The 14,907-nt window shown below is 45.7% G+C and overlaps 1 protein-coding gene across 5 annotated transcripts; it reads left to right on the top strand.

The window, feature by feature from the left end:
* The first annotated feature begins 681 nt into the window (after positions 1-681).
* Positions 682-14,655, top strand: clcn5b (chloride channel, voltage-sensitive 5b). Of its 5 annotated transcripts, none has more exons than XM_030779750.1 (14): positions 682-819; positions 1,818-1,832; positions 2,829-2,831; positions 4,911-5,033; positions 5,649-5,748; positions 6,233-6,417; positions 7,643-7,765; positions 9,267-9,473; positions 9,846-9,926; positions 10,169-10,717; positions 11,056-11,242; positions 11,548-11,946; positions 12,173-12,389; positions 14,540-14,655. In XM_030779750.1, exons 1-14 carry the CDS (start codon positions 682-684, stop codon positions 14,628-14,630), a joined length of 2,418 nt encoding a protein of 805 aa, XP_030635610.1. In that variant the 3' UTR covers positions 14,631-14,655. The 5 variants fall into 5 exon arrangements, with proteins under 5 accessions (XP_030635610.1, XP_030635611.1, XP_030635607.1 ...); XM_030779751.1 differs by lacking the exon at positions 2,829-2,831 and adding an exon at positions 2,306-2,316 and having other exon boundaries at positions 682-808; XM_030779747.1 differs by lacking the exons at positions 1,818-1,832; positions 2,829-2,831 and adding an exon at positions 1,077-1,084 and having other exon boundaries at positions 682-808; positions 4,884-5,033.
* Positions 14,656-14,907: the final 252 nt, after the last annotated feature.

A 14,907-nucleotide genomic window follows, 5' to 3' on the forward strand; every position in this document is an offset into this window, starting at 1 on the left:
TGCTACAACGCTTCTGGTGAAGTTTGACCATACGCGGTTCACTCTACCCTCTTCCTACATCCAAACCTTAGTATTGTAGGAGAGAGCGTACAATTTATGTTAGTTCATAAGGGGGCAACTTAAACGATAGCACGGTTTATCAATGAGCTACTGGCTGTTTGACCCTATCTTCTCGACTATTGGTTGGTCAAACGGTTGTGCAATTTGTTTTGGTGCTGGGCTCTGTTAAGTATGTCAGTCGGTCCTCAAAGTGTAAGGAAGTTAATGTGGCAGCGATAGCGTGCCGGGACTGACAAATTCAGCTGAGAATTGATCTGAAAACAGCTTTTTGTGTCACTTCAGAGATATAATGTTTCACTACCTCTTCTCGTTTCGGAATAATAACCTAAAGACGTCAGGAAGAGGTACATCCGTTTCGTGTACATAAAAATCGCTAGATTCTCGTCGCTACTTTTGTTATATCTTCTGGATTATTTTATCTTTAATTTCCCGAAAACAGAGGTCGGCATTTCCGTTTAATGTCACTTCTGATCATTAAACATATGAATGCAAGTTAACACAGATTTACCCGTGTCTGGATTGTATATTTGTGACTGGGATTATTTCTGTTGTCGTTCTGTGTGTATTTTCTTTATTATAATATTTCATTTACTTTCGTGTTTCACTCGGACAGAACTCACGATGGACAATAATGGCTTTTGCAATGACAGTTACAACAGTGGGACCAGTGATGATGAACTTCTAGATCTAACAGGGACACTGGAGTTCCCTGACGACGTGCCTCCAATGAACCATGACTATAACTCAGGTGAGACAAGAGTAATGCATGAAATGTATGGATGCCCATTTTGTTAGGGAAATAGGCTCATCTTGCGTTCACCCAAACTTTAAAAGGATAACAGTAATGACAGGATCACAGCACACGTGTGTGGTGAGGTAACATTGGCCAACAGACCAGAATCTTCTTTTGGGAGGGCTAATGTGAAGCCTTGGTTAATCGGAAGAGAAAAAACAACAACTTTGCATGCCTTTAAAGACGTGAAGTGTCTCTTTTAAGAAGGTTGACGCATCGCAAGCTGTTTTAATGTAATATTCTCGTATCATGCTTCAATAGCCTGTGTCGGGTTAGTTAAATTAACCCTAGTGTGAACGGTTACACTCTTTTTTTTTTTACTCCGCTTCGCTAAGCAAACTGCATGGATACTGATGACGCGTTGTCTGTGTCATATACCATTCACGCTGTTTCACACACATAATGCCAAGGAAAAGAGAAATACCAAATCAGCAAGGGTTACGAAGAGCTTCCTTATTTGTTAGTAAGAGTACGTGTCAAGCGTCTTTGTCAGAATTTTTGCCTCTCCTTGTCTCCACTCACTGAGATAACTTTTATTTGGCATGTGACATCCTCCGTCACGTTTTTACGTCTTTATAGTGATAGAAATTCTTGAAAGAGGTAGAAATATATAAAACGAAAGGCCTCGGCTCTTAAAAGTAAGTGTTACATCGCTTAAAATTTCAGTCCAGTGCAGTGTCGTCTGTAGGCGGTAAGGTTGTGTTCGCGTCCTTGATTTGCTATGGACACTTGCGTCAGACAGAGTTGACATCCTTGACCTTGAACAACCCTCACGGAGTTCCAGCGACGCCCCTGTAAAACAGAAATCGGACGCGTGGCTTATTGTGGTCTGAGGATTAGGAAGTGTCGCTGTAGGTCGGTGCATAGCCACACTATGCTGCAATGGATAGCAGTTACCACTCTGACACGTATACTGAGAGAGAGAGAGAGAGAGAGAGAGAGAGAGAGAGAGAGAGAGAGAGAGGGGCGGGGGGGGGGGGTTCAAAGAAGATAGGGAAACTTACATGAAATGATTAAAAAGAGAGGGTGAGTGGTTTGATTGTTTTTTAGATAAGCCAAGCTTTTAAATGCCAGATACAGTGATCAGTGTGAGTACAGGATTCAGTTAAAACACTGTGGAGACTTGGAGTATGTGAAGTCTGTAAAACAACATGCATGATTTGATTAAAGATGGTACATGAGAGAGGAGTCATGTGATACCCTTGAAAAATTTAGTTATTTCCCTACTTGCTTGCCAAGAAGTTAGCACAGCCACGGTCTGGCAGTTTGCAAGCCGTGTAAAAAAATCATTCCAGAAAGATCCGCTCCCATATCATATCACAGCCTCTGAAGTATCAGAGCTAATTGTGAAACGATTACTGGTAAACCACGGACGTTGACTCACTCGCAGTGTGACCACCCCTCTTCCTCTGCCACAGTGCAGTCGATCACGGCCCTGCTAACACAGCACAGGAAATAAGAGTGTTCACATAAGTTCAGACTTCAGCTTGTTTAGTCATCATCTCACATCAGAGATACTGCTTAATCTAAGGCATTTCCCATGCTCCTCCACCCTGTGTACTTTACTCTGCTCTCTCTCTCTCTCTCTCTCTCTCTCTCTCTCTCTCTCTCTCTACCCCCTGCCTCCCTTTCTCTCCCTCTCTCTTCTTCTCTCCCTTTCTCTCTCTCTCTTTCTCTCTCTCTCTTTCTCTCTCTCTCTCGATCCCTCTGTCCTCCTGTCTCTCTCTCTCTCTCTCTCTCTACCCCTGCCTCCCTTTCTCTCCCTCTCTCTTCCTCTCTCTCTTTCTCTCTCTCTCTATCCCTCTCTCTCCCCCTCTGTCCTCCTGTCTCTCTCTCTCTCTCTATCCCTCTCTCTCCCCCTCTGTCCTCCTGTCTCTCTCTCTCTCTCCCCTTATCTCTCTTCTTCTTTGTCTTTGTCTGTCTGTTAATGAGGTGGTGAGTGAGTGATTATATGCACAGCCCACGAGTGTGTGAGCCTGTGGTTGTGTGTGTACTTTGTGAACGAGTGATGCAGTGAACGAGTAACTCTTTTCCTTCCATCTGTGTGCGAGTGAACAAATGTGTTTGTGGTTTAAATGATTCCATCAGGGCCAACTGACACCCACCCCGTGCCCTGTTAACATTCACTGGAATGGGAACGCAGATCGAGATTTCTTGGGAATACTAAAGCAGAAGTTGGCAGGGAAGAGTAAGCACGGAGGAGGAAGTCTTGTGCTCACATCTCTCTCTCCCGTTTTCGTTCTTTCATCCCTCTGTTTCTGTTTTCTATCCTTTTGTTCCTCCCCGGTTGAACATTTCACAGAAGCAGAGTGAATGAGCTCACGGCCTGTGAAGTTAATCTGTCTAAGAACGATAAGGCAGTTAAAAATGATGTTTGTTAAGGCCCTTATCTTTAGAGCCAGAATCCATAATATTTTACTCTTTGCCGTTTACTTTTAAGCTGCTCGGATGTACACACACCTGCGCGGAGTGTCTTTGATTGTTTGTGTTTTCTTCATGGATCTGCTCCTCACAGTTCATGTAAGGGAGAGTTTTAGGGTCGAGAGCAAAGTCTATGTTTATACCACAACCCTGTTTCCTGTTTTTTCTCGTTTTTTTTGAGACCTCTTTTGCTTCGTGGAATTCAGGTTATGTTTAGATAACTCTTGATTAGAAAAGAATACTGTACATGTCAGTATTTGGAGAAGTTGGGCTGTAGAGCAGATTTGACCGTCTTTATTTTTATCTTTATATTTTTCTTTTCACTGTGATGTTCCTAAAACCAGTCTGTCGGGGATGGTTGCATCCACTGTCTATGACAGATGAGTCTCTCAGTTTGTTAATGAGAAGAGTCTTTACATATAGAAATAATCGAAACCGTGAAGCCAAGATTTGAACTAGATAATTATGGTTTCACATATTCCTCTAGTTACCAGCTAAGGGGGCTTATTGTTAGGATCTTGAAAATCGGCATGGCAGCCAGTTTTCTGCAACAAAACCCCAATTAATAGAGTTGTCTGAAGGAGAGAACACAATGATGAAGAAAGTGAACATCTTTTCTTTAATGGAGTGCCAACCTTCGGAACTGTATTGAAGTGTGGATATTGACTACATGGACAGAGAAGTTGAGGATATTGTGCAAGAGGAACCCATACTTCCCCACAAAGACACTTTTCAACACAGAGCTAATGTTAAGTCATGTTAAGTAATGTTGAGATATGTTATGCAATGTTAAGTTAAAGCACTTTGAATTTGGATTTGAATTTCCATGTGATGTATGCTAATGCTCAGTGGAATTTTTTGTTGAGAGCTAAGCTTCGAAACCTGTTTTGTAGCTCGTCATGTTTAAAGTTGTTTGGTAAGAATAAACAGTTGTACATTTCCTGTTAGTAAAACCTGCTCTGCCTGCCCGTATAGCAGTGTCATTCTATCATTCTACGCTACCTCTTATCCGCATGCTTTGGCTAGAAGACGTTAGCCCAGCAGTCGCTATTGTAAACACACCCAGCTAGCATAGTACTGAGCTGAAGCGTCTTGTTTGTAGTTAACAGAGAGGGTTTGTCACCTTTGATAAAGCTGAAGGTGATGCCGCTTTCTCTTGACTTAAAGTGATTACTTTGGTTTTACGTTACATGCAGTTGACATGGTGGCTGATGCTTTGTCATCGTTTTTTTCTGCCCGGAAACAAGGTGACATATTGCAAGGAGCCAAGACGATGGAATCTCCCAGTACTACCCTGGTCTTGTTGGCTTGTGATATGACCTGTACTTTGGTCTGTGCTGTTGATGTGACAAACCAGCCCAAACCAGCCCATGATTCTCTTGTTTTGTTTTCAGAATCATTCTTTATCTGTCCTTTTGGATTTTTTTTCATTCAGGGCTTTTTTTGTGTATAATTCACTAATGCAACAGAATTTTAAATCTAACAAAACATGATGTGAAACATCAATGGTTTATCAGTTAATTTCTCATAGGACCAACAATGGGGGGGGGGGGGGGGGGGGGGGGGCATTCTCAAAAAGTACTAACCCAGCTTTTTGTCCCTGCTAGACAACAATGGTATTGGAAATAGACATCAGAATGGTGCAGGAAAGCTGATGGACCTGATGGACGAGACCGTCCCTGGTGTTGGCACGTACGAGGACTTCAACACCATCGACTGGGTCCGGGAAAAGTCCAAAGACCGAGACAGGCACAGAGAGGTGAGCCGTGGACGGTCCGGTTCGCTTGGATGTGGTCGACTGGACCGGGTCACCTTAATACTGCTAACATTAGCTCTTACCTGCACTGTCATGGCTGAAATTCAACCTGGTTTGCTTTCTAAATAACATCATGATGCTTTGATGTTACTTAGGAAGCACCTTAGTGTAATTAGATTCATTTGGAGCGGTAGTTACTATTGCAGCCAGCCCATTTACCCCACACATTATTCGTAATGTGTTACAAATGCAGTTAGTAAACTTGATTTGACCTCTTTGATATAATTTAAAACGTTGCCAAAATACGCTGTGGTTGATTGGGCCTGTTTTAGTTTTATGTAGTTATCTCAGGCGAGGAGGCACTGAGGTGAAACACACCAGCCTGTGGTTAGTTTGTCTTTTTAGGTTAGTTTGTCTTCCTGTTCACAACTTCCTCAAATGTTTGCTCTTTAGCCCCTGAAAGTGGAGAATTTCATACTCTACTGCTGTCAAATGCTTGTCTGTCAGTGTTTCAAGTATGAAATGAGTCTATCTGATAAAATGTAAACTGATAAATCATTTTTGTTCTCACGCTTTTTCACAACCCCCCCCCCCCCCCTCATGGTTTTCCTCTCTTAGATCACCAATAAGAAAACCCAGTCGACGTGGGACTTGCTCTTTAGCGTTAGCGATGCTTTCTCAGGTTGGCTTCTCATGCTTCTGATAGGGCTACTGTCAGGTGAGTGTAACCCTCTTTACTTCCTGTTTACTTTAAATGGACATATAAACAAAAAAGAGCCCATAGAAGGTGATGTCATAGAAGGTCACCTTGGTTGGAAAACAGTAGAATGTTCAGCCTAATTGGCCAAAATCAGTAGAATCTAACAACGTCCTCTCCTTCAGATTTCGTGCTCTCGCTTTACACAGCTGTGAGACTGACCTTCGGTTTTGGATTTCCCCTGCCTAACCACGCAGGGAACTTTCTGTTCCTCCATAGACAAACAGTTCTTATTTGTTTAATTTGGTACCCTGGACCTCAATGTTCCTCATAAATTTAATCACGACTCTGACCAAAAAGTTCACATCTGCGCAGAGGCTGTTTTAGACGAAAGTTCCTGAATATCCTTAACATTTAATTGCGCCGATGGTCACGTATCGTGCCGCTGTATTGTATGCTGTGCGCGTTCAGTCTCGGTCAAATCCATCGTCTCGTTCACCCCCAGGTGCCTTGGCTGGAGGAATCGACATCAGTGCCCAGTGGATGACCGACCTGAAAGGTGGCGTGTGTCTGAACGGGTTCCGGTATAGCCATGAGCACTGCTGTTGGAGTTCCAGAGAGACGACGTTCCAGGAGCGAGACAAGTGTCCGCAGTGGAAGAGCTGGGCGGAGCTCTTCGGAGCCCCGGAGGTAGCTTTGTCATCATCTGTCGTCTCTCCCGATGGTACCGTTTTATTTTAGTTTAGTTTTAGTCGTGGGGCTTTATTTTCATACCGAGAGCCTTTAAATCCCCCCTTTGGCCAAAAGTGTGTGTTTTTCTTCTCATTCTCAGAGGTTTGAGTTTGAATCCAGTGCAGACTTGGTATACAAACACTCTTGCTTCATATTCACTCTCTCTCTCTCTCTCTCCCTCCCTCTCTTTCTCTTCCACCCCCTCTCTCTCCCTTTCTCTCTCTCTCTCCCCCCCCCCCCCCCCCTCTCTCACTGCGATTCTGGTTCCACTTAACTGTTTGGGGGTGGGGGGTGAGTTAATGAGAATGTTTTTGTTTTTTTTTTAAGGAAAGCACTATTGTTTCTTTTGAATTTACTGTGTAAAATCTTATGGGAAATGTATGATTGGAAAAGGAAGAAGGGCGCCAGATGCTTTTGAAGGTTGCTGCCAATGCTTTATTGACCTCACAGCCCCTTATTGCGCTCTTGCCAAGGGGGGTTTTGTGGTTTTCAGAGGGCACATGCTCCCTCTTGTGGTTTGAATTAGAAATTACACCGTGAAATGACACCATTAACTTCGCACTATTAAAAAAACAGAAATACATCAAAGCATTATGGAAAAAAAAAACCAGGCATAACTTTTATGTTTTGATACAGCATGGCATGTGTATGGGATATAGCTGCACAAGAACACAAAGTTCAAAAACATAGTTCTCAGATTAATATCCCGTTTTTAGCTTTTGATGGGGAAAGACAACAGTTCAGTGGGTTAGAGGAAAGAACTAGCGACTTGCTGATTGTAACTGCAGGCAGGGGACCTAGGGGACCTTGACATACTCTCAGAGTGTCCTCTGTCCTTTGGGAAGGCGCTTAGCTCTGGTTCCAAGACACTCCAGGGGTCGTCACCCGTCGCGTCGCGCTGTGACTCGGGAGTCCGTGAATCGGACCAAGCCGGATGAACGGCTTTTTTGCACACGAGTATACGTCGCTTCGATTGGCTGAGTCGCTGTGTTTTACGAACTCTCTTCTCTTATCAAAAATGCTTTTATAATTCATCGCATCTGGTGTCATCATGTTATGAAGTCATTGTCCCCAGGGCACGGGCGAGCGTCTGTTTGTTTGGCAGAGCCATCTGAGACACGTCCTCTTGTGTGTTTGATTTTTTTCTTTTCTTTTCTTTTTTTTTTTTTTGTTTGCCGTGTAGGGGGCGAGTGCCTACGTGGTAAACTACCTGATGTACGTGAGCTGGGCTCTGCTCTTCTCTTTCCTGGCTGTGACTCTGGTGAGAGTCTTCGCGCCATATGCCTGTGGATCTGGAATCCCTGAGGTACCACAAGTCTCTTTCTTTCTTTCTCTCTCTCTCTCTCTCTCTCTCTCTCTCCCCCTCTCTCTCTCTCTCTCTTTCCACCCGCTCTCACCCCCCACACCCCCCCTTTCTTTCTCTCTCTTTCCCTGTGTGTGTGTCCATAATCTATATTGACAATACACTGGAAGAAGACTAAGCCCTGACAGTAATTATTATCTGCACGTCACAAAGACAAACGAATGCGTTTAAAAGTGGTTCAGCGTGGCTCCGTGACAAACGACGCCCGTATGCGGAGCAGCTGTCTTGCAGGTGGACTGTGTGTTTATCGCACAGAGAGCATTCCTCAAGATTAAAAGACACTTCATTTCACCATGATCCGAACAGTCGGAAAAACAAACGCAGCTAAAACAAAATTGATTGGAAAAAGAAAGACTGTCTGTTTACTCTTGCTCTCAGGGACTGGTCTGGCTTCGTTTCAAGCCAAGAGACTGCGGTGGGTAGACAGCATGCGTCTTTCATAGATGGATCGGTAGAAGGATGAATAGATAGCGCTAGCCTTGTTTTAGTGGAGATGTATAAATAGGAGTTCTCTTTAGTACTGCGACCCATGTTCATATAGCAAATGGCACTTGAGGAAACATTCCAATTTAAATAGTCAGGTATATCTCATGTAGGAGAGCGTGTTATCCACTAGATGGCGTCGGTTGCCTGTCTTCTGCTTTCAGAGTTTACGCTGATGTACGGAATACCTGCTGTTTTCCATCATGCAACTCCAGGATACCAGTGATTTTCCTCCCGCTGGTCTTTAAAATGGCTTAAAACCAGCAAACTGTAAAGAGTTGAATTTGATCTTGAACTTTCCTCTCAAGGTCAACTCACTCACAGATTTTTGTTTGTTGTGGACTTTTAAGCTAGTATTTCGGCGTTGCTGATTGGTGATTTTGAGAGATTCTGTGTCGTCTCGGTTTTAAGGCCGAGCAGAGACAGAGGCGATCTTTGTTCTTCGGCGAAGACATATGGAAGCTGATTTTGTCATGTGGTAAAGAAAAAAAATCGTTTATTTCGTGCCTCTTATCCATGCTATGACTGTTATTGTGTGAAAGGCACAAACTGTTTGCAGATGTCGGGTCCCGGTCGGTTGCGCATTGGCGCTGTCAGGCAAACAGCTAAACAGCGGGACGCCTCGGTTTTCGCTTCTCGTGACCTGTTTTGTTTTTCAACCTGAACAAACTTTCATGATTTAAGTGAAATGAATGATCCGAACCTCTCTGCTACGGTGGCCGTCTAACAGATAAATTCCAGATAAAGCGTCGAGACAAAAAAGTTTCAGAAAATTCTGGAAAACAAATGTATTATCATTTTTTTTTTTGGCATAATGGAGTTTTAACATGTTGATGAACTCTTTTACTTGGTAAAATCTCTCACACTCCATCCTCAGATGAGCCCCAGATTAGGGATTATAACCTGTTGTTCATAAATATAAAAAAATTCACAGGCTCTGCTTTTTTGGCCTTCTTCACAGATTAAGACCATACTGAGTGGCTTTATAATCCGGGGTTACCTGGGAAAATGGACCCTGATCATTAAGACCGTCACGCTGGTGCTGGCCGTGTCGTCTGGGCTCAGTCTGGGGAAGGAGGGGCCGCTCGTCCACGTCGCCTGCTGCTGCGCCAACATCTTCTGCTACCTCTTCACCAAATACCGCAAGAACGAGGCCAAGAGACGAGAGGTACGGAGGAGTGCACCATAGAGAGAGAGAGAGAGAGAGAGAGAGATGAGGAGGAGGAGAGAGAAACCTTTTTTTTTTTTTTTGCCGAGTTGCTATAACGTAATGTTTTAAAGAGTCTGTAATGAGCTCGAGTGCTGTAACGAGTGCTGCAGAGATGGAGAGATAGCAGCAATAGTGGTGAGAAAGTGTGTGTGCGCGCGCGTGTGCGTGTGTGTGCGTGTGTGTGCGTGTGTGTGTGTGTGTCTGTGTGTTGGAGGGAGGCCGTAACTCTTTTCCCCGCCTGGCACAGGGAACACATTACCCAGCGTGTGCTTGTTCTGATGTATTATGTCATATAATACAGTGGATAAACATAGTCCAATCCTGCGTTAGGTCTTGTCCGCGGCTGCCGCCGTGGGGGTGTCCGTAGCTTTTGGAGCTCCCATCGGAGGGGTTCTGTTCAGTCTGGAGGAGGTACGTTCCCTAACCCTATCGCTCCACACGCATCCAACAGCCACACTGTAATCCTGTAACTCCTAACAAATTTATCGTTGGCCCCTGGTACTCAGGGCCCATATGTGCCAGATGTCTCAGAGTGCAGATCTAGGATCAGCTTTCCTTAGCTCTTATAATTGTGTTTATTGGAATCGTGACAGGAAAATCTGATCCTAGATCAGCGCTTTCTTTTTTTTTTTTTTTTTTTTTGTTCGTTTCAGGTTAGCTACTATTTTCCCTTGAAAACTCTGTGGCGGTCGTTCTTCGCCGCGTTAGTGGCCGCGTTCACGCTGCGTGCCATAAACCCTTTCGGGAACAGCCGTTTGGTCCTGTTCTACGTGGAGTTTCACAATCCCTGGCACCTGTTGGAACTAGTACCGTTTATCCTGCTGGGCATTTTCGGTGGGCTGTGGGGAGCCGCCTTCATCCGCGCCAACATCGCCTGGTGCCGCAGACGCAAGACCACGCGTCTCGGGCACTACCCCGTCCTGGAGGTGCTGCTGGTCACCTTGACGACGGCCGTCCTGGCCTTTCCCAACGAGTACACCCGCATGAGCAGTAGCGAGCTGATCTCGGAACTCTTCAACGACTGCAGCCTGTTGGACTCCTCCAAACTGTGCGACTACGCCAACGCCAACGTGACCATCAGCAAAGTCGGCAACGGGCTGTCCAACCGCGCGGCCGGGCGCGGCCTCTTCACCGCCATCTGGGAGCTTTGCCTCGCCCTCCTCTTCAAGATGGTTATCACCGTGTTTACCTTCGGCATGAAAGTAGGCCGCTGCTCATATCCATATTCGTATCTCTCGGGGTCTGGGTTTCATAACACTCCCATTTCGTAACTCGACAATGGCAGGGCTATTATTTTTCAAACCAGTTGGGGTTCTCGTGGGAGTTTAACTTAAGAAGATATGAGACGTTTTTTTTTGAGAGTCTTGTCTCGACTGCCTGAACATCTTAGTAACGTTAGACATATTGCAGCACAAATAAAACAGACCATATGGAACGTGGAGAACATGCTGTTCCGTACGACGCGTTGTACGTCTTGCGTTCGTCTAACTTCGCCGTCCTCTTCTGTCTTTTCTTTCGTGTTTCTCTCCTTCTCTGCCAGGTTCCGTCCGGTCTGTTCATTCCCAGCATGGCGGTGGGTGCCATCGCCGGGCGGCTTCTGGGCATTGGCATGGAACAGTTGGCGTATTATAACCATGAGTGGGATGTGTTCAAGGGCTGGTGTTCTGAGGGCGCTGACTGTATCACTCCAGGGCTTTACGCCATGGTGGGCGCAGCCGCATGCCTGGGTAAATACACAAAGCGCAATACTAATGCAGTACTATTGCATGGGGTAGCACGTGGCACTTCATTTTAAAGATCGGATGTTTTCTGAGAGGAATTTGTTTTTAAATACCAGTTATGTTTTGATGGGGTAAGTCACATACGTCCAATTAGATTGGGAGGGCTTAGGAGGGATTCATATGTCCATGGTCCTTACTTCTCTGTCTCTCTCTCTCTTTCTCTCTCTAACTATCTTTATCTATCTGTCTTTCTCTCGCTTTCACACTGTCTCCGTTGCCTCTGCATGTCTCTCTCTCTCTCTCTCCTGTAGGTGGCGTGACGAGAATGACCGTGTCTTTAGTGGTCATCATGTTTGAGTTAACTGGTGGACTGGAGTATATCGTGCCTCTGATGGTGGCCACCATGACCAGTAAATGGGTGGCGGACGCCTTGGGCAGAGAGGGGATCTACGAGGCTCACATTCGCCTCAACGGTTACCCCTTCCTGGAGCCCAAAGAGGAGTTCAAGCACAAAACCCTGGCCGTGGACGTCATGCGCCCTCGCCGCGGCGACGGACCCCTCGCCATGCTGACCCGGAGCGGCATGACCGTGGGCGAGGTGGAGGCGCTCGTCGACGACACGTCCTACAACGGTTTCCCCGTGGTGGTGTCCAAAGATTCCCAGTGGCTCGTGGGTTTCGTGTTACGTCGAGACCTGGTGATCTCTCTAGGTGAATACGCCGTCATACGTTTGTGTCTGGTTTTGGTATGCGCGAGTGCCTAACACGTTTGCTGTCATGGTCCAGGTTCACTCAGCTGTTCTCTACTTCTCTTCTGTTTTTCTTCTCCTTCCCTCTTTCTTTTTTTCTTTCTTTCTTTCTTTCTTTCTTTCTTTCTTTCTTTCTTTCTTTCTTTTCTCTCTCTCTCTCTCTCTCTCTGTCTCTTTCTGTCATGCAGACAACGCCCGGAAACATCAGGAGGGGGTCGTGAGCGAGTCGTGTGTCCTGTTCACAGAACACACTCCGTCCCAGCCTCCGAACGAGCTCCCGCCTGTCAAACTACGCAGCATCCTGGACCTCAGTCCCTTCACTGTCACGGATCAAACGCCCATGGAGATCGTAGTGGACATTTTCCGCAAACTGGGGCTCAGGCAATGCCTGGTCACACAAAACGGGTGAGTGAGCGCGTGCGCGTGTTTGTGTATTGTGTGCATTCGTGTGAGTTCTGATTGTGTGTGTGTGTGTGCGCGCGCGCACATTAACGTGCGTTTATGAGTATGCGCGTGCTTGGAAGTGTGTGTTTGGAAGTGTTTATGAGGGGGAGGGGAAGTGGGAATGTGTGTGTGTCTACTGTGCTTAAATCCAAATCAAAACAGTTTAGATTTCATAACCCTCGTACTCAATCACATGTTCTTCCATTTGTTTTTTTTTTAAAAAAAAAAAAAAAAAAAGATCTTAAGGTACATTCACCGCTTCGCTGTAACCGGATTTTCCCCTCGTACCATGCGCAAGAGGGGGCGTACATTCCAACTCCACACAGTAGCTTCACACAGTCTGAAAAGATTAACAGGTCGGCTTCGTTGAGTGACAGGGGTGTCGTAATCAGCGAAGACAGCTCTGCGGATTGACGTTACGGTTTTGGCCACCGTGTTTCTTCCAACGCGCCTCGGGGGCCGTTCTACGGGTCTTATCGCTGTTAGATAAAAAACGTGGCTTTTCGTCGGGACATGCCGGTATAAACGGTAAAACACAGTGCTTTGTACCTTACGGTAATCCGATTCCTCGGCTGGCTTTAAGGGAAACGATGCTTTTTTTTTTTTCGCTTTTGTAAAGTAGACGGTAGAGTAGTTTAAAAAAAGAAGAAAAAAAGCTAAAAACTTCAAAATAAAATTAAGAGTAAAAAGCGATGATATCGATACAGATAGACCAGGAATTTTTGCATAATTTTCATTGTTTTGACGATAAGTATGGTTTGTTATTTCCCCCGAAAATCGTCCCGTCAGAATCTTGCCATTCCGGTCCTCTTTGACGTGTGTGCGTGTGTGCGTGTGTGCGTGTGTGTGTGTGTGTGTGTGTGTGTGTGTGTATGAGAGACTTTGAGTTCATCCAGAGCTCTTCAGCTTGTACTTTTCACATTATGAGAGAGCTGAAGTCATCACTGATGTCGTGGCCAATGCGCCGAGGTCCGTGTTTATTCCTGACAGCCTCTTGCACTGGATCTAGTATGTCTGAAAGACTGGAGAACCTGGATGTGTGTGTGTGTCTGTGTGTGTGTGTGTGTGCAGGAATGATGTAAGTGGAGTGCTGATTGTATATGCCATTGCGTGGCTGTGTGTTTGTGTCAGAGGATGTGTGTGTGTGTGTGTGTGTGTGTGTGTACGTTTCTTCAGGTTCTGCGTGGATTAAATGTCTCCAAGAACACGTACGAATCGAACAAATGGAAGCCTCGTGGGAAAATGAACAGGACTACAATTTAATTTATTCTTTAATGACATTAGAGTCATCGTTAAGACACAAAATGGCAAAATATTTCTTTAGTTGTGGTAGCTGTTAGGACAGAGGGAAGTCATTTTCTTTAAACTCTCGCCAACAGAACACACAGCAGACGTTACTGCGAAACCGTAAAACACGCCAGTATTCCATCATCTAGGATAAGGGAGAGAGAGAAAAGAGCTAGAGCTGAAACCCGCGGAGAACGCGGCGAACAGCAGAACAGACGGAACCCACGTCTGCGGTGTTTTGACTGCGGCGTTAACTGTAATGCATCACTGTTAGAGTCTGTCTAAACTGTAATGTGCTCAGGATGTTGAGGGAAGGATGGAGTGGAGTAGTTGTTGGCGTTGCTTTGCCTCTTGGGTTGATTTCATCTGGGCTGCAGCAACAGAGCTGACATCTGTGAGAATGGATGGAGAGAAACTGTTGTATGGAGACGCGCACACATGCGCACACACACACACACACATGCACACATGCACGCACACACATGCACACGCGCACACACACACGCACATGCACACATGCACATGCACACACACACACACACGCGCGCGCACACACACACACACACACACACTCATGCACACACACACACACAGGCACACGCACACACAGGCACACGCATGCACGCACACACATGCATATACGCATATGCAGCCATGCCTATATCTGCATATACAGTGGTATGAAAAAGATTTATTCATGTGCAACCACACACGCAGTTTTGTTAATGAAGATTTGTTTTGCTCAGTGTGATTTATATGTATCTCACAGATCATTTAATTTAATCAGTGCCTTTCTCCCTCTCTCTCTCTCTCTCTCTCTCTAGTCGTTTGTTGGGAATCATCACTAAGAAGGACATTCTTAAACACATGGCACAGATGGCCAACAGAGATCCAGAGTCCATCCTCTTTAACTGAACAGCCTTTACTCAGCACCAATAAGAACACACAGACACACACACACACACACATATTTACACACACACACACACACACTCATCTCACACACACACACACACACATTCCTCTGGAACTGGATGGAAACCTTCCCTCCTGGGAACGGGGATGACTTGTTGAGGAATTGTTTCGGGGGCAGTGGGTGTCACCGAGACTGGACGGGGAGCGTGGGTGTTTACCCCCAGGCCCAGTCTCACAGCGCCGTGGCCGGGCAAGTCCAGGCAGAACCCCCCGCCCC

The sequence above is a fragment of the Chanos chanos genome, chromosome 7 (assembly GCF_902362185.1).
Source record: "Chanos chanos chromosome 7, fChaCha1.1, whole genome shotgun sequence".
NCBI classification, from domain to species: Eukaryota; Metazoa; Chordata; class Actinopteri; order Gonorynchiformes; family Chanidae; genus Chanos; species Chanos chanos.

What these genes read in the sequence shown, in the direction of transcription:
- clcn5b (XM_030779747.1), top strand. Translation starts at nt 682, where the DNA reads ATGGACAATAATGGCTTTTGCAATGACAGTTACAACAGTGGGACCAGT. An exon ending in TCTGATAGGGCTACTGTCAG is followed by an intron (nt 5,749 to 6,232) that starts GTGAGTGTAACC and finishes GTTCACCCCCAG; the next exon opens with GTGCCTTGGCTGGAGGAATC. An exon ending in ACGAGGCCAAGAGACGAGAG is followed by an intron (nt 9,474 to 9,845) that starts GTACGGAGGAGT and finishes ATCCTGCGTTAG; the next exon opens with GTCTTGTCCGCGGCTGCCGC.